Below are 24,395 nucleotides of genomic sequence, written 5' to 3'. Positions count from 1 at the left end.
GTGGGGGACTTCATGGGGAGCTCCAATTATTTGGATTTATCAGACTGGGAGGGGGTATTTTTGTTTTGTTTTTTAAACATCAAGCTCTTATGAACATGATCAAATAGCAAGTTCAGGGAGTCTACAAGATGACCAGCTACACAGGAACAGGAAGAAGTTGCTTCATGGAAAATTCTTCTACTACAAATCATGGAGGTGCTCAGCTGGAAAACACAGTCTTTAATTGGCTGAACTGGTTTTTTCGGTTGAAATTTTAAAAGAAAACTCAGCCTAAGGCAAAGAGGTCATAGATTGTATCAAACATTTCAGCAAAATTATTAGCAACAAACAGGGGGTTTGTTATAAAAACTGACAGGGATTCTGGAGAGAATAAAAGCCTTGAAAATAATACATTTTTAAACTTGTTTTTTAAAGTTATTCAGAGGTACTTTGATATTATCACTCTATGTGATACACATGAACTGTGAAACCCTCCACTTCTGCAAAATCTAAATCATGGTCCGCAAGGGGTTTAGGAACACCTTGGAAAAATCTTATTCTCCCATTGAAAATATACTTAAATTAAAATTGCACTTTCTAATTAGAGGACAGATGTGTGTCCCACCGTATTTTCTTACTAGTAATCAAGATTATAAGTTACCAGCACTCTCTGGTTTTCTTTGATGTACACAATATATTTCTAACTGGGTAAGACAAAGCAAATGTTATCTATGAAAGATACAACTCTGTCAAGAGCATTCACTTCATCCTGTGTACACATAGTCATGCTATAATTTTGCTTTGACTCGGTCTTACCACTAAGGTGTTTCCACAAGATTCCAAAGTACTCAGATTGATGATGAAAATGACCACTGCTGGAAAGGTGTTGTTATTGATGAAGCCCCTGCAGTGGGCATCCCCATGTTTCCCATTCAGAGCCAGATCTGTCTCAGAATAGCCAGAAAAAAGAACTGTGCAAAAATTTATCTTCATAGTAATTGTCTGTACTCCACAGAAAACATTGATATCTCGCTCAGCTGCAAGAAAAATACAGGGAAAGACATTGTGAGAAGACCTGAAGTAATCATCATACAACTATTGTAGCAGTTAGTCTAGAGGTGTGACTTCCAATCAAATAAATTTTTAGATTTCATTGCAGCAAAATATTAGAACATAAAGGTATGAACTGTATTAGTCTGAAGAACAGATTTGACTCCATCATTTCACTAAAGAAAAACCAAGAATTAATATAATAACATAGTGCATCCAAGCAAGAAGTACATTAATCCCCCAGCAAATCTTTTAGTAGCACGTTCATAAAATGAAATACTGCAACAGGGTAGAAAACAGCAAATAGTTAAATATTTGGAGTCTGATTAAGCAGCCCCTCTGGAACAGAAATTTCCAGCAATTTGGAGTAATTGAGAAGGCCAAGCTCTGCCTCCCAGCCCACTCTGGCATGGAAACTGGCTACATTTTTTCTGAGTTGTCTGGAGTCCACCTCATATGAGATCACAGTCTCAGGCTGTGCAGGCTTTGAAGTACAATCAACAGCAGATCGGAATAATTTATTATGATCTCTCTAAAGTTGGTTTTTCCTGGGTTTTCGGTTTGGGGTGTTTTTGTGGTTTTTTTTTTGAAGAACCATCAACTTGAGCTTTAATGAAAAATCAGTTGGCTCTTGAAAGACAATGATCAATACCACAAAGCATCTTGCAATCTTTCATTCTGTGCATTATGACAACATAAAAGACCTACAAAGCAGCAGCTGTTAAAACTGATCAATTTTTGAACAGCAAAAAAAAAGCCATCTTTGGACAATCTGACCTTTTACTCAAAAGTTCTGAAGATTTTTATGTACTGAATGGAAAAGCATCAGGTTCACATACAGCCACAAGCAACAGATTGTTTTACTTTAAAGCTGTAACATTGCTCTTCTTTAAGGTCTTCTTTGCCTGTAGATGGTTGGGGGGCTGATCTGGTGTTTCCCCCTGGTGTTTTACAAAAATACATACTGCATTGTGTTAAACACAGACATTACTCCTTTATAGAACTAATTTATTACATCTGCCTAAAGATTAAGGGCTATTAAAAATTGTAGAACAATTTCGGTCAATACTGTACCATTAAGCCTGCTATAATGAATTGTTTCACTGTGTAGTCACAGCAGAGAGGAAATGAAATTTCCATTACCATGAACTAGTTCTTCCCCCATGGTACAGGAGCACAAGCAGTTTAATTTAGACAGCTTTAATGGTGGCTTGCAAGCCAAAACAAGTGCAGAAAATAACAGGCCAAACTGAGTCCTGAGCTAATGGCGTGATAAATGTTACTCACTGGGAGTAAATTTGGGCAAAAAGGTACTGGAGGCAAGGCAGGAGTTGAAGTGATTTGGCATGAAATTCTCCTGGTTTTTACACAATCATAACCCCACTAATGTAACACACAAAGATCAGGAAGCAGCATGCCTTGGTTTTCACTGCAGGAGGACTATTACGATCCATTTAATGAGTGTGCTAAGGTAGAGGGGCCGGTACAAAAAGGGGAATGGCAAAGGGTGCATTTATGCTTCCTTGGACTGATGCACAAACAGTCAGACTGTAGTAAATTGCAGGATGTAACAAAGTAGCTCAGTTAATTTTATAACTCACTTCAAGCCTTTTCAAAAAGCAGAATAATAACTTTACCAATTAAGTTACCATTACCAGTGGCAAAATTATCATTTGACACTATGGGAAATGAGACCATACTGTACAAAACCAACTTCTGTGTGATACAGGAGGATAAACAACCTTTCCAGACTTAACATTTTCTGGCCACTGCTTCATGAGGAAGTATTGCTGCCAAATTAGTCCATTCTGGAAACAAAACTTTTTTTTGTGCAGAAATTTATCTGAAGCCAGTCCCAAACAGATCTAATGCCCCCCTAGATGTTAAACGCCTAGCTCATTTCTTGACAATTTCTGAAGGTAAATATTTTTCCTATATAAGTTAAAGGAAACAAACAAAAAGTATTTGCATTCCTGCATTAAAAGCTTCTGGTGTTCTGAGTCAGAGAAGCGATGGTTTGAAGGTGACAGCACCCAACTGATGGAGCCTTAACTAAAATGGCCTCTGTGCCTCAGAGTTTCCACAGGGGCAAACCACTTGGTTCCTTTCTGACTCAAATCACCCAAGCTATCTACAGCCAGCAGTGCTCATGGGTGTCTCTCAAGCAAGAGGGTAAAGCTCCAGAGGTACACAGATCCAAAAGGAACAGAGACCACCTTGAATTATGGGCAGAGCCGTGGGAGCAGATGCTGGGAGCTCCACTGCCCGCTTCTGCTCTGCTACCCCTCCACACCCTGACAGCTCACCCCAGGGCAGGCAGCAAAAAACCTCTCAGAGTACAAGGGTTTTCCACAGAGCACCACTGATAAAAGTCATTCCATCAGAAGAGGAATGAAAAGACCTGTGTAGTTCAAAACCAGTTTCTCCTTATGAACCTCCTCTTTGATCAAATCACTGCTTTGATATGGAATTAAAATGCAGAGTGTATGTGAAAAAGCTGCAACATTTCCTCAGTCCCGACCAAGTTCTCAACATGTACTTAAGACAAGAATCTCCTGAATCAAGACTGCATGTCCCAGCTGGAGACAGACTGCCATGGCTCTATGCCCCAGAAGCCTTCTAAAAGCTATGCTTTACTGCAATGCAGAACTAAAGTTTTTCCCCTATGTAAGCTCTCTGAATGAAGGCAAGATCTAACCTAATTATGTATTCTCCAGAACACACCTAGCTTTTCGTATGAAAAAAATCACTGCATTTTCATTCTACTAAATATGGGACTATTTTTCTTTCATTCCTGATGACTATTGCATACCTGCACTCAAAAATAAACCTGCAAACTGCAGGAACAAAAGTTCTGTCTGTCATCCTATTTATGCTGCACCATTCCTGTGCAAGAAGTCACCTCAGCGATGAATGATAAAAGCACAAACAAATGAAAAATGGATGAGCTCCGTGGTTCCTCTAGGAAGGCTTCATTTGTCCTATTTGTTGAAGACAACTTCTGTTTCTTATCAACATTTAAAGAAAAAGAGGAGACAATTTCAGCACCCAGTGGCTTCTCTGGTGACTGCACGCCATGCTTGGGATTCCAGCTGACAGCGATATGGACTCCTTGTGCAGAACAAACAAGGAACAGGAAAAAAAATGCCCATAACCAGGTTCTGAGAGTAGTGTCTTAGCCTAGAAAATACTGGGTTTAAAATGTTCTCTTTCTGACCTCTCTCTCACCTCTCCCCTTACATTTGAACCTCAAGGGCCCTGAGGCAACATCCCCAAAACCACAGCCTGAGCTGAGTGCTGGGGAAGCCAGCACTGGAAGAGTGAGCCCCTTCTCCCTGCAGAGGATCTCTCACCCACCTTCAGCAGCCTCTCAGCCCCACTAGCCCCAGCCCATTACACAGCAGACCCTCCAGCATATTGAAAATAACACCTGTCAAATTTGTAGGAAAATGGTTTCCTGGCTTTTACTTCCATCTCAGATGCACAACTAACAACCAAGTTTTTTTTTCCCTAGCTCTCAAAATCATCAATAAGATGGTTGATTAAATCCTGGCCTTTGAATCTTTGCTGCCTTAGATGATAAACAGGAAAAAGCAGGACTCTGCTCTCAGCTCCCATGGCCAATGAGGGGTGATTAGAATTTACTTTAAAAAAATCTGTTTATTTGTAATCTAAACAGATTTTCTCCCAAGTCAATGAGATTTGGCAGACATGGAATCTGATATGACTCATTTTTATGAGGCAGAACTGCAAGAGGCCCCTAAATACCCTCAACAAGAGATGAATTCAATTCACAGGTATCACATTGCAAATAAACATTGGCACAGAGCAGGTGCAAAAAATGACCAGAGAAAAATTTGAAAACACAGAAAGAGGAACATAAACATCCCTCTATCCATTGCCAACCTCTCAAAAAGGCTGAAACAGGGACCAAAAAAGCCACAATTACATAAGAAATACAAAAGTTAGTTCTGAAGCATGTGGGCAAAATTCACTCATCCTTCAGAGGCAAGACTGTAAAAAAGTCTGATGCTGAGAAGGGGACAATATATATATATACACACATTTATATAAATATGTATTATATATATAATATATGTTATATACATTATATAAATTATATATTATATTTTATATATATTATATTATATATATTATATATTATATATATTATATGTATAATAGAAGGAGAATACATATAAACACACAAGTAGCTTGTGAAATACCCAGCTAAACTGATTTTCTCAGGAATGAAGACAATATAGTTGATCTTCTTTGCATGTCTTATTTCTCTGCTCTTCATGTTCATATCGATTAGGGGGAAAAGAATCAAACCCACTGTCGGTCTTTATGTCAACAAAGCACCTAGCAGTGTGATAGTAACACAGGAATCAATGAACAGGCTTTCTGCCTTCTGCTGACTTAAATTTAATAAAAGACCTGACCCTTCCTGAAAAAAAATCAAAACTTTTATTATTCAGAAAGCAACAGGAAAGGAATTACAGTGTAATACTAGACTGAGTGTTCATTACTGAACTATTCCATTCAATCACTATCTCAGAAAAACAAGATGTGAGGGAGACAGTATCCACAGCCTTCTTTTTATTATTATAATTCAGTCCAAGATACAACTGAAGCAGGAAGGATAAGCAATGTAATAGAAACTAAAAGGATCCTTTGCCTGAGTAAACCCTGATATCATGCCACTAAGATTGGCATTTCATTTCTATTTCTCCCTGTATTAACAGATCTGAACATCTAATGTCCCCGAAAATGACTTCATTCCCATTTTCTTAGAGGAAAGAAAATACATCATCCATAGATATAATACCATTGCTTCACCTGTCCCTAACCAAGGACTTAATGTTGAAGTGAGGCACCAAAATTTTGCCATCAAGTCAATTTTGCTTAAAATAGATACATTCCTATATTTTACTAAAAAGATATAATTATATTCTCTTACCCAGGAAAGGGAAACTATGAAACCCAAACACGAAAGAAAACCCAGTTAGAAGTGCGAGTATGTTAAATTTATAGAGAACACTTACAACAATATGAGCTCTGGTGAATGTCTTGGACAGTTTAGAGCTCTGGCAAAAGCAGGTCAAGCCCCACTGGTGTGAGGGGAATTGTTTGCCTTGCTATCAGGCTGAATTTGACCCATTGTGCAATTAAGAAAGCAAAGTGCAGCATTAGGCAAGTTCATTGTCACAAAAACAGTTAACAGTCGCTTAATGTGTAGTCCTATCCCCAGGCTTTAGACAGATTTAGATCTCTGTATTTAAAAATAAGCACTGCTTTGAACCAAGACAATAAAGAAGCCATTAGAAAAAAAGTCTATTAAATACTTACCAGGAAACCTGCTATGGAGGTTAGCATCACAGTTGTACCCATTGAACTGAGCAATCACTGGAAGCACTTTAATCGTCAGCAGGAGCAGGAACCATACCTGTTCCATTGCAAAACCTAGAAAACATTAAGTGGTTATTACACACATCTGTTCACTGCATTAAGGATGCTGACTGCAAACATTCTATGGCTCGGGAGGCGATGGTCTCCAGCAAAGGAAAGGGGGATAGAGCTCACAGTCTGGTGGGAAAGAGGTCACAGACAGCGGGGCCCATCATTCCTCCACTCCTGAGCAATGCATAAATTCTATTAACTTCTACAACTTCTAATCATAACTTGTGGCAAAATGAAAGGTACTCAAGGATAGTAGAAAAGGCAAAAAAAAGAAAACCCTAAAATATATTGATGGATTAGAATTGCTTGGATATTTGAATTCCAACCTTTTTTTTTTTTTTTTTTTTTTTTTGACATTTCAGTGTAAAAATTCCTTGAGAAAGATGTCTTGGCTAAAATAAAGCTATTGTTCCAAGTCATGGAAAACCATAGACATAAATGGTTAGCTCAGCAATTCTCAAGATCCTAGAATAAAAATTGGTTCATATCTATTTGCCAAACATTTGTACTTTGCAGCACAAATGCAATTAAATTGAGCTTACACAAAGCGCTGGTACAGGTACTTGCATCTACTTGAATTGTATCTGGCAATCAGAACACATGGATTTCTTGTGTTCTCAGTAACGATTCCTTTTGCAAGAAAAGCTCCAAGGTGTAATACCTGTGGCATTCACCACAAGAAAAGAAAACCAACTTCTTATGCATGTCTGTCAAAAGCATCCCAAAATATTGAGATTTTTGTCAGTGAATCCAAGTGCACTGATTTTTTGTTTGGCTTGTTTGGTTGGGTTTTTTATATATGTAAAATTTTATCATTCTAGAGGACATAGCTGCTGATGTAAACCCCAAATGTGGCAATGCTCTGCACTTGCCTGGACAGGAGCTCAGCAATTCTAAGATTTGGGAAATTGCTTCCTCTATGACTACAGGTGTCAGAGGTGACTACAGACCTCCTTTCTCCATGTGGATGAGGAACATGTGCAAACTCTAGAGATGCAGAACACCTAAATGCAGACATACCTGGCATGGCAAGGGACTGTCCTGCATTGCTGAGAGCTGACCACAGCACATGGAGAGAACACTCGAGACAAACCCTCACTCCTTACTGGATCCTTCAAGGCTACAACAGCAGCCTCTGATCTACTTCTCCTCAATAGCATGAAGGCTTTCCCTATTTTTAAACCATGCTCACTTAATAGTCTACGTGGAAAGAAAGACCCTTAGAGGACACTCCTACATGCTTTGTCAATGAACAGATCAACTCCAAGAAAACACTGACCCAAATTCTTCTAAAAAGGCAAGGTAAGTCCAAGTGTACAGCCAATGATTCCTTTGTAACTGTGCTTGGAAGTACATGGAATACAACAGAACTGGAAAAGCCAGCTTCCAGCTAAGCATTTGGGAAGTCAGGTGTAACTTCTCTTATTATCACATCCAGAAACAGCTCTCCCACCAACTTCTTCACAACTTTCTCCATGTGTGAGTTCCAGTAACAATGCAACCTCCTTTTTGTTTCATGTGGATACTAAATTCTAAACTAAAGCACTCTTTGACCCTTCATGCATTTTCCTTTAAATTCCTGTGGAGGCTGACAGCACTTGCAGCTAATGTTGATGAAGAATTGTGAAAACATAAAAAAGAAAATAAAAATTCCAACTGGGTTGCTATGAAACCTCTGTATTTTCATGACCTCTTCACCCTGTCCATCACTCTCAAAAGGAGAAGAACGACAGTGTTTTGCTTGTTTGTTTACTGTGAAAATTCATATGTTATTTTGAAGGAAACCTCTTTTCCTTCAGAAAATTGGCATTTCTCTGGTGTCCTGGAGCCTTACCTCTGCTTGTACAGCAGTTACATCGATAAAGTGGGTATTACTGTTCTCTTGTATATGGGCTGGCTTCTGATGTGCATTACAATGGGCTATATCAAGGGCAATTTACCAAGATCTAAATCTGAGTTTAATTTTCTAACATCCACAGTGGTTTTCTGCAGGCAAAAAAAAAAAAAATACTGTTTGAAAAGAGTTTAATGAAAGATGCCACTGATAAAGCTGTAACTATTATTTTAGATGAAAAGCAGAACTTCACAATAAATTCTAAAATTTTAATTATTAAACATAACTTATACTGCTGCATTTTGGAGGATGGATAGATGTTTGCTAAGGAACACATCTGAATTAAGACATTAAGTATTTATAGCATTATTTCTCTAGCTGTGTTCAGAACAATTCAGATTTTAACACAACCAGTACTGTCCTACTTTCTTTTTGGGTATGACTCATCTGCATATGGATCAACATGCAGATCCACATCACCAGTTGAGCTGACTCCTGGTGCTTTTGGTTAAATAAGCTAGGAACATGCATTATTTTTTATTTCTCAAGAGAACTGCAGAGCCAGAAAGCACCCTGAGAGGCCAACATCACCCATCTGCCACCCAGATACAACTAAGGCAGCCATTCCTGCTTCTCCAGCCTGGTCTTCAAGGCCTGTAGCAAGCTATTTGTCAGCAGAATTTTCTGAACTTCAGCCTCTCAAATGTATAAAGCCTCCTAACCAAAAGGCTTTTATCATACTGATATGGCTGACCATTTAATATAATTATAGAAGCCAAAAAGTTTTATCAAAATACTAACAGGAACATGATATTATTACTGGCATATGAATGTGAAACTAAAAATCCATGTAGAAAACCGTAAAATAGCATGCGTCAGGAATGGGAAGATTTTAAATCCAGGAGTTAAATTCATGAGGAAAATATCTGCCTTTTTTCCTTTGTTTAGTATGCAATTATTAGTATGCCTTTTTTGAGGAAAGCAGCTCTTGGTGGCTTTGGGAAAAAAAAAAAACAAAAAATGGCTTCTTTCATCTACAACAAATATATCTGACTGTTAAGAAGATTTCCAGGATTAAAAAGATGCCAACACATACTGCAAGATCAATCTGACCCTTTCTGTTCATTAAACTCTTAAAGAACAAACCTGTATCATGTTTCACTGATGTGCCAAGACTCAGGCCCTACTGTTCTGTGCTGTGCAGCACAGAAGAGTACAGAGAGGTCAGAGCTGCAACACGCAGTCCTCATTTTAATTGTTATCACTTTACAAAGCCCTCATCCTTGCATTTGATTCCCCGTGTCAGAAAACCTGCACAGAATTCCCAAGTAAAGATGTTTATGATTTAAACATGACAAGCTTTTGCGGTCAATTTAGGAATTTAATTCCACTGAGAAGCTCTAGTTTGATTTTAATTCCCTCTTCTTTCCTCTGTCATGACCTGCTGTTCATTTCTCTTCCATCCTCTCTAAAAATATCTTCAAAATTTTTCCATTGTTAACAGCATTCAATGATTCAGCCCTACATTTTTATTGAAATGCATTTGTGAGCTAGTTGCAACCTCTGAGTACATTATTATTTCAACTATTCTTCCTGTATTTTATAAAAACTTCCTATAATCCACTCCATAGTCTCTATTTTTAATTCACAGGGTGTTTGGCAGTTCAGCAGAATATGGTGATCTTTATGCCTTCTGACTGGATATGTCTTTCAAAAAGAACAGTTATTAGTAATAACAAAAGTTTCTGAAAGAAAATTATAGATGTGATGAGCACATAATAAGCTGGTGGCATTTTTAAGTGTTTTCATATATACCTAGTAACTGCCTAAATGTTGTCTAGCAATGTACATTAGGTATGTACAAGTAATGTAATAAGAACATTACTTCTGCTCATAAAAATACTTTGAAATTATCACTACATAGTTCAACAAGACCATGTCAGTCACCACATGACAAAATAGCTCCTTGTCCTTCTGGCTTGCATTTATCTTTCCACCACACTTGCTTCTGCATGTGCACACAAGGTGTGAAGAATTGTGAAGTGCATTTGAATGTTCCACCGTCAGGTGCTCCAGAGCCACTTTGCTTCTAAACACACACGAGATCATTTGCCATCACTTAAAAGTAACCCAGTGAACAAAAACAGACGAATACCTCTCTACATCAAGTTCTTCAGTGGAACTTTCTCTTTTAACTTGTACATCCTATTGAAATAAATTATCCAGATCGTTTTCACTATCGCCTACATTTTATATCCTTGGGTCTTATGATGCAGATAAAATAGGACTTGGATCTTTACAGCAAGTGTTTTAAAGATAAGCCTATCAAAAGGTGATAATTGCCTTTTCTTAAAAGGCTTCTTATAGAAAAAAGGGCAAATGAGATTCAAAGAAGCGTGAGACCCATTTCAACTACAAAATTTCTCTATGTTTGTGGATAATCTTTGGTTTTGAGACTTTGAAACACTTACATCTGTTTTTAGAGTGTTCTGTGATTTCAAACCACATAGTGTCATCACATTTCTGAAACCTAGCAAAACCTGCAGAATGGAAAAAATAAATATATACAGACACGCACACACATGACATGCAAACACAGAGGCACACACATGCACCTTGAAGTTCAACAGTTTCCTATGAAACTCAGCTTATGAACAGCCTGTGGGTTGCCAAAATTACAGTATTTCAGGGCCCACAGCAAATGCAATAATTTGACATATATGAGGAAATAATAAAACTAAGAACATCAGAAATCAGTGTACCTCAGAATGTACAAAACCAGCTGATTTTTCACACATGGAAAATGTAAAAATATTTTTGTTTTAAATAAGTAAACTAATCTCTCTTGTAGCTATTCAGAACACAGCAGCAGTGGACTGAATGAGAAAGACCATGATTTAAAAACACACATTGGTCAGGCAGAGACTTGCCTTCAGTATCAATTATGTGGCCCCAGAATGACCTGTATGTATTTTCTAGCCATATTTTCCCCCTCAGTTCTCGAGATTTATAAACAAAAATCCTGAATCAGCCCCAAAATACATTAGATTTGTAATTAAATATTGGGTCAAAGCTTGGAACACCTCCTTAATCAAAAATCTACCAGAATCAAACAGGAGCTTTCTCTGACCAATTCTAAATCACAGCTAAAGTCTCATATTCCAAGATGTTTTGTGAATCAAGTAGGTGTCCATACTGTCCAAGGAAAATAAGACTGGAGAAGAAATTTTTGCAGTTTTTAAAAAACAAAGCTTTTGCTTTGGTTCAAAAGTTTTAAAAATTCTAACACAAGTTAAAAGAATTTTGACTTATTTTCAAGTCTTTTTACAATATCTCTCACAGAACAAAAAAGTGAAAGGTTCTAAGAAGGAGATGTTAAGTTTCCACAAAAGGAAGCCACATCAAAATCATTAGACTTTAATCTGAAAGACCTCAGATTTTCACCAGCACACTACAATGGGCAACTCATATTCACGATTATAAAGTATTTATATGGAAGCAATACGTGGTGTGCTTATGAATTGAAAGGAGATAATCATTCTAAACCCTGCTGAACACCAAAAGGCTGAAAACCTACAGCTGCTTCCAGAATTCACAGCTCAGTATTTTTTGTCAATCTTATTACTGTAGTGAGAAATAAATACGTATGTTGAGTAAATAATAGAAGCCTTACAGCCATGCAGAGCTCTTGAATCTATAAAACCAGGTGTGTTTAGAGAGAGGCACTAGCACAGGTCCATCTGGAGCTTCATCTCAGAACCTCAGATAGGCAAAAAATCCAGCTGAGATGGTTTTTCTGCCTGCCTAATGACTAGGGAAATTTAACTGGTATACTTAATTGGTGTACCGCCAATAAGTCATTTAAAAACAAACAAACAAAAAATCCCTACCTTTTAATACTTCAAAACATTCCTAATAAACTTTTAAACATTGTGCCTTAGTATATGTGCATGTCTTTATTTTTACAACCAATCCTTGGATGCACTGAGGTGTTTTTTAATCTAGTCTGAAAAGAAATTAAGTTAACTGCATATTTATAATGTAAGAAGAGAACAAGTGATCAAGTGAATACTATGACTTTATGAAATATTTCCAGATTTATACAAAGCAGCATAATATCTTCTTCCAAGGAGACAGACTACTGTGAAAATGTAATTATAAAAGTATAAATAAATCTAAAATACTCTTTGTTGAACAAGCCAGAGATCTGCACTTACTAGGTCTATTTAAATTTATTCACTTGCAGGTGTTGAAGTCATGGAGTAGACTGTTTACCTGCTACTCTGTGCTAAATAGCAGACTTATTCTAGTGTTTCCTACATCTACTAGTGGAATGATATTCTTCAAATGTGATATCTTCCCCCTACACTGGTCCATATTCTTTTCACTGTAGTTCTGCTTAGTGATGGAACAGTTGAATTTTAGTTTAAATATTGCCAGAATACTTGCTTTGCAGTCCCACAGAAGCAGTCTCAACAGTATATTTCTCTCTTTCAGACATTTATTTTAACATGCTAAGAAAATGCTAGCATCTTTCAAATCAAGCCAATAATATCATACAATAAAATTACATAATTATGTATCTGAGGGATAAGCTAAAAAATGTAAGTCTCTGTTTGCAATTATGTTTTCAAATCCATGGTTCACAGATACCTCAAAGAAGTGTGAAAACACAAATCAGCTTTAAGTTCCACATATAGAAATGCTCAAAATGACATCTTCTGAGCCTCACAGAAAAGATTAATTTCTGTTCTATTCTTCCAACCTGCATGAACTAACCAGTGTTTCCCACAGGACATTTGTGCAGACACAAAGCACAGAAGGTTGCCAGTGAAAGCAGATTTGTGAGGAAAACTGGTCTTAAGGAAGCAATTTATAGTCAAGGCCTTGGACCCGAATTAAACAATTTTGAACAGATTATCCTCTCACTTTCACACCCTTTATATTGTCCTAAAACTTTAACATCAACAAGATAGCTGAGAAAGAAAGGAAATTCAGTATAATATTTGGAGACCATCGCAGTGAATAGTCCGAAAAGATAATTTTGAATGTTCTTAACAAATCAAGACCTCCTTTTAATCATTAAAATCCACCTAATTTGGCTTGTTGTGCTCTGCTTTTCTTTAATTTTGTGGTTTATAGTTAAACTCCTTAGTGCAACTTCAGTGGATTCAACTGAAATGCCAAGAACATAAACCAGCTGAAAATGCTGATAGATTCCCTATTGAGGTCACTGCATCTCTGACTCACATCATAAAACTGAAATAAAAATCATGTTGCATTTTTTTAACTTACTTCAGCTACAAAATGCTATAAACAAGCTGATTACAAAACAAGAGCCATCAGATAAACACCAGCTGTGCCACATTCACTTCCAGACTGGCAAGCACACATAGAAGTATCTGTAATGAACACAACTACAGTGTTTAAGATACTGTCTAATTAATCCAATAGTGAGAAAAAAATAGGAAGATTTAGCTCTATTGCAGCTGGTGTGCATCACGTTTCTCTTTGACTTTCAGTGGAGGCACTGCAATTTGCTTTAGTCACTGAGACTAAAGCAAGTCCAGGATCATCTTGAACTGAAACACAAAAGCAAAAGCTGTGTCACGTCCCTTGCACAGGTAGTGTACAAAGACTGTCCCTAAAACCTGGATCTAAGAGACTCCTCCTAAGCTTAAATACTTTCTCCACACGTGCACATTCAGTCTACAGATTTCCTTCGCAGACCACTGACCATTATGGGGGTTCCATCAGCTAGCAAATTTACAGAGACTGTCAAATCATCTGATATAGGCCCCGAAGTGTCACCACATTCTACTGGCCTTCAGTCGCCTCTAGCCATGGTCTGGATTCAAACACACTGAGCTGGTGATGAGATGCTCTTAATCCTATTGCCTGACCCCAGAGTCCTGCAATGGCATGGGCAGATGAAGATCTAAATGAGTACCATTCTACTTAATTACTCTTTTTATGCTTTTGAAGAGAGCGAAATAAATATAAATCTTCAGTAAAATAATGCTTGATGTCACTAGCAAGTAGATTATACTGCAGCCATCTGTTTGCAGCTTGAAGAGTTACCAGTAAAATAAGACTTCCCCTACAAAAAGCACCAAGAGTTTATGCTACCGTGATTACTTCCATTTCCTCACTTTTAGAAACAACAATTAAGCAGTAAGGATGTAGAATAATGCTGCAGTAGAGTATAATCTTATCTAATCCTTGGAAGTTAAACAAATTTGTAGTAAATAATGCTGCTAATATCTTGGTCAAAGAATGCATGTAGTATCACAGATTTCATAAACTGTGAAATCAAAGAGATTCTGTTCCTAGATTTATATTTAAAAATAAAAACTATATTGTAAAATAGAAAAGATTCAGTTATGGCTATTTCTTTTATCATGTTTCAAGTCCATGTTGTAGCCATTTGGGACTTAAGATCTGAAGGAATTTTTGAACCAACTTGTAAAACAAATCCAAGGGGTACTGCTTAAGATCTACCTGAAAGAAAACAAAACAACAAGAAATGGTAAAACCATTATTTGATCAAGAATATGCAAGCAGGGCCAGCGTTTCTGTCTTCTGCAGCTCTTAAGGTTTTCCTCTCTGGGACACAGGGCAATTATAGTAACTATGTCAATTTGGACAGTATCAGTTGATCAGCTGTACCGAAGACTTGATTTCAAATCCCCGCGATCTTCATTGAAGAGTATATCACTGTTATTCTAACTTTAAAAATAAACAAAGGTGGTGCAATTACCACATCCAGTCAGCTTTGTGACCTGAAACAATGCCACTTCCAATCAACCAACTCCTGTCATTCAATTGCAGTGGAGCCAGATAAGAAGTCCTTCTTACCAATATTTTCCTCCATCAACGCAATGATTGTGGGAACAGGCTGACTGATACCACAAGTTGGATAACATCGTCTCCTTCAAGAATTGATTGTTTCCCTCCTGAAAGCAACGCGAGTGGGTTTGACATACATTGATAGACTCCACAGTGCACAGGGCTTATAACTTTCCTCCCCTAGCATTAATAGCTCAACTCTGGCCTGGGTGCCCTTAGGCAAAAGCTAAGTTGCAAAAGTCACTCACAGTTGGATGCTAATGCCTTCATGTTTGCACCAGCCATTCCCTGCATACCTCTTCCCCACCAAATTACCACTGAGATTTCCTGGTGAGGTTAAAGTTTTCTGACAGGTGATAAAGTAAGAATTTTCTTTTAAAAGTAATGAATATTGTGATATTAACCAGTATTTTAGTAAGTTCTAGTTGGCTGACGTGGCGGGCACTTACCGAAATCCCCTGTAGTTGTTGAGTCAGCTGTACTCCATCTATCCCGTGCTCCTGCATGTGATCAACTGTTCAACCCCTCTGCCCTGCAGAACTTTTTCACAAAATACTCTGAGCCTGTGGATCGAGAAAAAGAGACACTCATTATGAAAATTCTTTTTAAAATAGGTCTGGATTTCAGATGGGAAAATTTGACAGGTCTCAGAATACTTTACAAGCCTGTTCATCATCAGAATGAAACCTGAGTAGGTTCTTTATGGTGGCTTTTTTCAATCCTTTGCCTGTTTTTTTCTTGAAGGCTTTTGATCTGCTTCTCTCCACTTGTATGAAGAAATCCAGAGGACCATGTGGGGCAAACAATCAACCTGGAGAAATCCTTCTGTCATCAGCTTGTTGAGGGAAAACCTTGTCTGCTTAAAAAGAGGGGTGGGAGGAAGGAGAGAGCTGGAAGCACTGAGATAGGATCAGTAACTAAACTGCAAGGTTATCAATGTACCATTGTTTGTTGTGAGAAGTGTCTATTTTTCTTTTTTTTCAGCTCTGGGCTAAACTCATAGTACTAAACAACACAAAAGCAAAAAGAGCGACATTTCCCGCTGTGATGAAAATGTGATATAGGGGTGTCATCGTGAATACAGGTGTCAACAGAATGATAATTACCAACAGGACATCAATGCACACAAAGCCAAGTGCACACAAAGGCAAAGATCAAGCTGCTAGAAACTAAGCCTGCTTCATAATATCTACTCCTCTGTTTCTGGGATTTGGAGGGGGATGTTTAACTCCTGTTTCTGGCATAAGACTTTCTTCCTCCGTCTGCATCTTCAGTTTATATTATAACCATCTATGCCTGCAAGATTTTGTTACACCTTTGGCCAGGGAAAACAGTAGTTTGTAGTTTTGGCATCACAGAGACAACTTTGAGGTACCTGGATTTGTTGGGATGTGGGGCACTTTTTAGAAGAGAAAAGCCCTGCCTCTGCCATGCCTTCTCTTTGGCCAGCTCCTCTTGAACATCAAAGTGCTGCAGAAAAACTCAGTACATTGATGGCAACCCAGGCAGGCCCCACAGAGCAGCCATGGCAGAACCAGCACTGACATGATGCACTGACTGGCCTCCTCCTCCTCATCCTCCAGTGTCAGGGCAGTGGCAGAGGAAAGCAGATTTTCCTCTCAACACTGAAGTGTCGCACAAATGCAAACTAAAATTTCTCTATGTAATATCAGTTTCACAAGCAAGTGCATTTAAAGAACAGTCTAACCTTGAGTAGGTTTGCAAAATAAGAATCTCTATTTATGTTGGTTTATTATTTAAGACATGCCCAATACCAAAAGCCATCCCTTGCCTTTTGGTCTTCAGATGAGATTATTGAAAACACCAAATCATTATAAATCACAATTTCTGTTTCTACTGACAGCAATCACATCTTCTGCAACATCTGGCTTTCTTTCCTCTGCAGGGGTATGTATACAATGAAATCCTGACAGGTGTCATCCCACCTTTCCCTTGCTGGAGACTGGTATTTTAACAAAAAAAAGGAGACAAAGCACAAGACTGCAGGACAGTCTTATTACTTGAGACATACTCAAGGAGCTGGTCACCTGCAGCTATCCACAGAGGAGCTGTGTCTGTGCTCTTCTGGAAGCCACAGCTCTCCCCAAAAACTGTAGGAGCAGCTTGGCTGAGGTGAGCACACTTCTCTCTGCCCACGTGTGTGAGCAGAGGTGGGTTAAAAGCCAACAAATTTCTTTTTCAAGTTCTCTATTGAGAATTCAGTATTTCCCCTGCTATATAATGTGTTATTTCTCTATTCTTTATATTTAAAATAAAAAAAACCCTGAATTCTTTGACAGGTAAACAAAACAAAAAGAAACCTATTTCACCACTAACCTTTGAGAGAATATGCCCCCGAATATTTGATTCTCTAAGAGTGTATTCATAAGGAAAACTATTTTCATCCTGTATAATATTCAATGGTTTTGAAAGTTTTCAGTATGATTTCAAACAGTTATTCTGGCCAGAACAAATATAAAACCCCAGTTCTATGAATAGATCATAATAAGCTTTCCAAATGTATCTCATTATGAGTAAGAGACATCTTGCTCCTTTTCAAATTAAAAATCTGTCTCCATTCCACAAATCCCTCTGTCCATCTCATTCATTTTTTATGTATTATTTGAAATCAGACAAGCTGATTCTTCTAAACCATAATTTTCAAGGTTATTTGGTCACAGTTTGATTACTAATTTCATCAATTAGCTTCTAAGGAACTTTCTCTTTTCATATAGAAAGGTATAACATATAAGCAAAACCTTTTATTTCCCCTCTTCTCCAGAACTTAGAAAGCCCACACACCATGCTACCTATTTCTAAATACCTGTGAGGAGACAGAGAAATGGCAAGAGAATAGAAAACCTCAATATAGGAGTACAAATTTCATATAAAACGTTATGTACAAAGATTTTTAATCAGTCCACATGCAAGCCAAATTTTACTGTTGTTTTGCCCACAATGTAACTACATATTTTGCCCGATTTGGAATTATCTTAATAAAAATGAGATGGATAATATAATCCCCTATTATTAACCAGAAAAAAAAAAATCCTGGGTTTTATCACTATTATCCTCTTATAGGTAGCTCTGGAATTATCTTGAACTTGCTTCTACCAAACACAGAGCACGTAAGAACTGCACTGTTAATATAAAATTCTAAAAATCTAACCTCAGCTAGATTGCTAGCTTGAAGCACAGAGGCTATTTTAAAACAAAATATTCTTCAATGTCATATGCCATGTGAAATTCCCATTCTCAGTTTAAAAGTGAAATGTTTTCTCTGTGAAGAGGGATTCTGTTTTTTTCGGAAATGAGCTCTGAAGGTGCACAGTGATTGCTGCAGCGTCCATGAAATGAGTTCTGCAGCCTAAATGATCTAATGGAACAATTCAGCTAAAGCACATCTCCATTGTTTAGGAACAGAGGAAGTTTTAGACACAATTAAATAATTAATTTTTCTATTCATGTGTTTTTTGTAGAATATGTGTCAACGTCAAATGTTTAAAATATGTCTGGGAAAAAAAAAGGATAGTTAAAAGAACAACTTCAGCTGTCAAAACACAAGCAAGCAAATCTTTCTGACAAAATAACCTGTCAAAATTTGGCATACTTTTGAGACATATATCTGTGTATATAGGCTTATATTTAAGAGTATTCCCCCATAGATTCCCTCCCTAGACATCATCACATCATCCACATTCGGTTCTTCTAACAGTAAAATTTTGGAAGCCTCCAAAACAGCCGCCCACCCTTTGTCCAGTTGCTTTGTGTTTCTCACAGCTATATTCATCTATATTTAACCCCACACACACATTTGCTTTTCTAGGCATTTCTCAGTATAAAGTCCACATTGAGCCCCTTGATATAAGCAATTGACATTACTCCCCAAGCTTCTTTTCTAAAAGATCAGATTTAATTCGAACCCCAGCTAAACTGGATTAACAACTTATATAATTCTTACTGTACCTAATCAATGTGTGCTGTAACTACAAGGAAAAAATGTGTAAAAAAATCAATACTGCATGAGAGATTCCTCCCTAGTTATAATCAAATATACTCACACAAATACATGGCTTAAAAATTGTCATGGCTGTTTACATTACTGGCATCTAGAGAAAGTGCACACCAGTTTTAACTGAATCATATTCAACCTCAAAACCATCTAGTTCACTTTCTATCTTGCCAAAGCAACTGTAATTTAAATCCTTCTAATGCAAACTGTTAGCAGAACAGGGAGCACAAGTGATAAAAAATGATCATGGAATTATACTTGCACTGAAACATCACAGAACCCAAATCCAGTTTAGGCAAAGTTTTACCAATGGCAAAAATGTGACCTGAACAGATTGTAAATAACCCTGGCATCATTTGGGTCCAGACCACAGAACTGGGATAGGAAAATCCCTGTTAGTTTTACAGCACACAACAATATACATCAAAAGACCAACATGTTTCATTGTTAGCAGAGGTAAATGTGAATTAGAAATGGCTGTGGTTACAAATTGGGAATTGGAATAAAAAATACACACAAGACTCCTTCAGCTTCTCTGGATTTATACAAACCTGCCTGCTCGGTGGTAACAAATACATACTCCCTATGCTTTAGACCAGCATTAAAACCAGCTCATTTCTTGATTGGAAAATTCCTTTTTATTTCACAACTCTACTTTCTAGTTTTAGATTTTTAAGCCCCTACTTGCAGAATCTACATCTACACCGTATATGACCTTGGCTCACCTGTGGCTGCTTTGAAAATGAGTTTTCATGTTGACAATGACAGACTTGACAGCTCAGTGTGCAAATAAATCTGGAATTCAACTTTCTCTTGCATAATACAGAAAATTTTTATTTTGTCCCAAATTAAAAAAAAAAATCACCATGGTTGTCATTCACTATCTTATCTCCAGTCATAGAGAGTTACACTTTTGACACACAAGACACAAGTTTGTTTCTAAGGCTACAATTTCCAAATATGCACACTCTTTTAGACAAATCCTAAACACTACACGCTTGTATGTAACAACTGAGGCACCCTCCTTTATGAACACATTTCCACCTCCCAGTCAAACCCACAGTCTTTATTGCTGTCCTAGATTATACTTAATTTTCAGTAGTTAAAGCATTTTTTTTTCTTCTGCAGAGGCCCTCTCATCCCTCAGATGAGAAAGAAAGGGCATTTTTGACCTGAAAGGAACATTCACCTGGTCCTCTTGCTTTACAGCATAGCTTTTTTCCTTGTCTCCCTCTGCCATTAGTTTCTTCAACTAAATGCAGATGTCACCAGCCTTTCTTTAGAAAAGAGAGATAAGTGTCCCATTAAGTACTTAGAGGAGTGGACAGATTCTTCCATTCAGCTGGTTCCCTACACACTTGCTGGTGCTGAACAGCAAATCTTCTATTTCTGAGAAAGGTCTATCACAGAGAGGTCATTTTCCTCTAAGTGGTTTCCTTATTTCATCTGTTCTCAAGTTTAGTGTTAAGTTGCTGAAAGATCACCTCATTCATATGATTGCGAGCCTGTTCGCCTCCAGAGTGTAGGGTGAACGAGGCAATAATTATTTGTTGGAAAAATACAGGTAGTTTAGCTTGCATTGCAAAGAAATATGCCTGAAGTTGTCATTATTCCAGGGACGAATCCTGAGACCTTTATTTCCTTTTCAGAGAGTCAAGCCCTACTCACAATGGTGAAAAATTACATGCGGATAGCTCGGCTTCTTCTCCAGCTCAGTGAGAGCCCAGAGTGAGCTGGGGCAAAGGGGCTGCCTGAGCAAGCACTGCTGCAGACCGTGTGTGCACCCACAGCCTGGGGCTTCTCCAAGAAGGAAAGCCATCACCAAGTAAGGTAGGATGAGAGTTTAATGTACTTTAATACACCAGTGAAGATCCCCAAGCCAAATGGCTCCCCACGACTCCTTGGGCATAGGTGGGTTTTTCAGCTTTAGAGCCTGGTTTACATTACACTGGAAGTTTCTTTTGGGAGTCTCTTATTTTTGGAGGCAGGGGAGATTTAGGATACTTATTAAAAAAAAAAAAAAAAAAAAAAAAAAGTCAGAGCAGGTTTAGTGGAATAAGTGCAGAGCTTCCCATGTTCAATCAATTCATGGGCAGATTTCTAAGACCTTTTTCCATAAGATTTTTCCCAGCCAAATATAGTCACTGTTGTAGTTACTAGGACAATTTTCTATAATTTAATGCAAGATTAAAATTTCAAAAATTAAGATCATTAAATGTCAGGAAACTCTAATAAAGGAGTAAAAAAGAGTGACAGAGATCAGAAAGATTATTCCACAGAAGAGCCCTGACCCATTCCTCCTAGGTTGCACCTGCTGTCAGAATACAAAGGCAGCAAACTGTCTCTAGGAAGAAAAAAGCTTACTACACAACCCCTATAAACTGCATTTAAGATGCATGTTCATTATTTTGCAGAAGGAATGTTCAGCAGGATCAATATGCCATCAAGATAAAAGAAGAGTATAAATTGTCCTGAGAGCTGGCCAGAATTTTCTTTACTGTCAGCCAGGGAATTAAAAACAGGGCAGGAGGCATATTAAAACTGTGCTTTTATAGGCCTAATCAGTAGGCTGGAAAATGAGTTTCACAAGGAGATAATGAGCTACCAAATCATAATTTGCCAAGGGTGCATCGATTTTCACTCGTCTTCAGATCATTTATGAGCACCCAGCACAAGAACACCTTTCTGCCCCAGGATCCCACCAGGCAGGGGCATGTGCCAGAACAGCTCTCCTTGTGCTTAGTGGTTGCATCAGCTAAAAAGGACATGACTTTGGATCCACTCAAGATGGATATTTCATGGCCATTATCAAAGCTGAGAATGAAACCATTTTTGGGCCCTGTTGAATAAATATTTGCTTCCCCTCTTGGGTATCTTCACAGGTATGGCCAAGAGCGAATCGCAGTAAGTTGATGATAAGTGATGATAAGTGATAAGTGCTGCCAGCACTGTGGTTTTACCAAGCCTGTGTTCTCATTCCACCCCATCCCCAGAACTATTAGGGCATTCACCCAGTACACAGAAGGACAGACTGAATGTCCCTCCTCTAGCTCCACCTTGGGGACCACTCCTTTAGGTCAAAGGATGGAGCTTACACCTGGGTTAGTGGCAACACGTTTTGTCCAGCTCATACTGAAGTGGTTATACAAAGACTCTAATGTGAATTACAGCAAATGAGAGATCCAGCAGTCCAGCACACATTCCAGATCAGTGCCTAAAGCACTGTCCTGAGAAACAAAGTTGAAATAAAGCTCTCAGATCTGAGAGGCATTAAGCCTAGGTCTTTTACATCTTAGTCAAGCAGCCAGATCCCTCAATTAACAGAGAGGAGCTACTGCAGAGGCAGCTTTCTATCATGGCCACCAAACATTTTTACAAATAACATCACAAGAGGGATAATAGAAGTTAAAAACGTGGTCTCTTCATTCAAGCTGACATTTGATTTCTTCTTTCAAGGCAACACACAAAATCCATATACATATCTATATTCTTGCTACCATGAGTCAGGCTTGTTTTCTTCTCACACCCATACATCAATCCACAAATGCCTTATGCTAAAAGGACTTACTGGATTTTTTCAGGAGAAAGGCTGGAATCAGAGGGAACAGTCTTGTCATCTGACTCCTCTACACATTATGTTCCTTTAATTCCTCTATAATTTGTATTTAGAGTTAAGACTTATGTGTACAAAATTCACTGTTAGCTCCTCTCACTTGTTTCACCCTCTAGTGCTTTCATTTTATTTGATTGCAACCTGCTCTTGTCAGCAATTTAGACTGACTGGGTATTAATTGTCTATTACATCACCTCCTTACTGTGTAGCAGGCACAATTTTCTCTTGTAAAGAGTTATCTTCATCCCAGGACCTAGTTGGATTCCAAGGGAGCTATTTGTTTGAAAGAGCAAAATTCAATAAAAAAATATTGTTTATCTTCAGGAGCCATATATCTTCTGCTAGAGAGTAGAGTAATTTAAAAAATGGTATCATTTGGGGAAAGTGATTAGGTTGCTGAGTTGTTTTTTTCTGTTTAAACTTGGTGTTATACTCCAAAGTTCACTAGTGCTTCAAAATTGTTTTTGCTCTAGCAAAAGGCACAGAATTATAAGGGGGAGGAGTGCTCCAACCTTTGGACATATCCTTTGTTTTTTCCATTCTGTCACATCTCTGAACCAGTTAGACATTCGCTAAATTGTTCATTTCAGTGGAGAATGAGGATTATCTCTCTTACCTTAGTAGTCAGTCAAATAAGATCAGATATTTCTGGGGTGGGGCAGGGGGGGTGGTGGGAGGGAAGGAACCTGTTTGATGTTTGAACATGTATTTTTAACAGCACAGTTTATCTCCCAAGGCAAGAAACAACGTACCCCACATTCTTCATTGAGGGAACTTGAAACTGATGCTTCCTTCCCTTGTTGACTAGCTGAACATGCCCATCACCAGACCTTAGCAGCTTTGTCTGAGTTGGTAAAACTAATCCCCACTCTGAGCTGCCCTTCTCTGAATTTCTTTACTGTGCAGGTGACCAAGCACTGAACAGGTTGCCCAGAGAGGTTATGGAGTCTCCCTCACTGGAGATATTCCAGACCTGTCACAACCCTGTGCCATGTGCTCTGGGATGGCCCTGCTTGAGCAGGGAGGTTGGACCAAATGATCCACTGGGGCCCCTTCCAACCTACCCCGTCTGTGATTCTGTCCCTTCTTTGCTGTTACATTAGAAGGGTCTGCAAGGCAACTTCGCAGGACTGAAGATTAAAACATACTGGTGGTTCAGCATTACACACCTTAATTTTCATCTTCCTCCATGCAAAACCAGTGCAAAGAGCCACAAAGTTTAAGCTCCAAATTTCATACTCATTTTCTAGAGAAAACATAGAAGAAATTAATGTTTGCAAATCTTCATTAGTCTGTACATTGCGGAAAGATAGGCTTAATATCAGAATTGCCTGTTAAACACCATAACAACAGTATATGTTAGTTCACTAAACAAAAGCATTGCAAAAAATCTAAACAACAACAACAACAACAAAAAGTGATTAAGTATATGTTAAAATAATCCATAAAATCAGAAAGTGAGGGAAATATATCGTCTCATGAATTACAGCTCCACTTGATCTATTTCTTTTCTTACTATTAAGTCCACTGCATTATTTATTCATTCAAGTGCTTTAATCAAGATAACCACTCAGAATTTGATTTAAAAGTACTGT

The 24,395-nt window shown here is 38.0% G+C and overlaps 1 protein-coding gene across 12 annotated transcripts in view; it reads right to left on the bottom strand.

The window, feature by feature from the left end:
* Positions 1-24,395, bottom strand: part of ZPLD1 (zona pellucida like domain containing 1) — a 135,220-nt gene that overhangs the window by 15,045 nt on the left and 95,780 nt on the right. For 5 of the 12 annotated variants that reach the window (XM_063393781.1, XM_063393783.1, XM_063393782.1 and 2 more), the window contains 4 exons: positions 15,625-15,738; positions 15,185-15,282; positions 6,382-6,495; positions 796-1,016 (listed from right to left, as the gene is read on the bottom strand). In XM_063393781.1, the coding sequence (XP_063249851.1) occupies positions 796-1,016; positions 6,382-6,495; positions 15,185-15,200 (351 nt within the window). In that variant the 5' untranslated portion in view covers positions 15,201-15,282; positions 15,625-15,738. Of the gene's footprint in view, positions 1-795; positions 1,017-6,381; positions 6,496-14,063; positions 14,206-15,184; positions 15,283-15,624; positions 15,739-23,969; positions 24,019-24,395 lie in introns of those variants that run through there. The other 7 variants (XM_063393787.1, XM_063393790.1, XM_063393789.1 and 4 more) reach the window with 3 other exon arrangements.

The sequence above is a fragment of the Prinia subflava genome, chromosome 3, assembly GCF_021018805.1.
Source record: "Prinia subflava isolate CZ2003 ecotype Zambia chromosome 3, Cam_Psub_1.2, whole genome shotgun sequence".
Classification (NCBI taxonomy): domain Eukaryota; kingdom Metazoa; phylum Chordata; class Aves; order Passeriformes; family Cisticolidae; genus Prinia; species Prinia subflava.
This window is presented reverse-complemented; position numbering and strand designations above follow the sequence as displayed.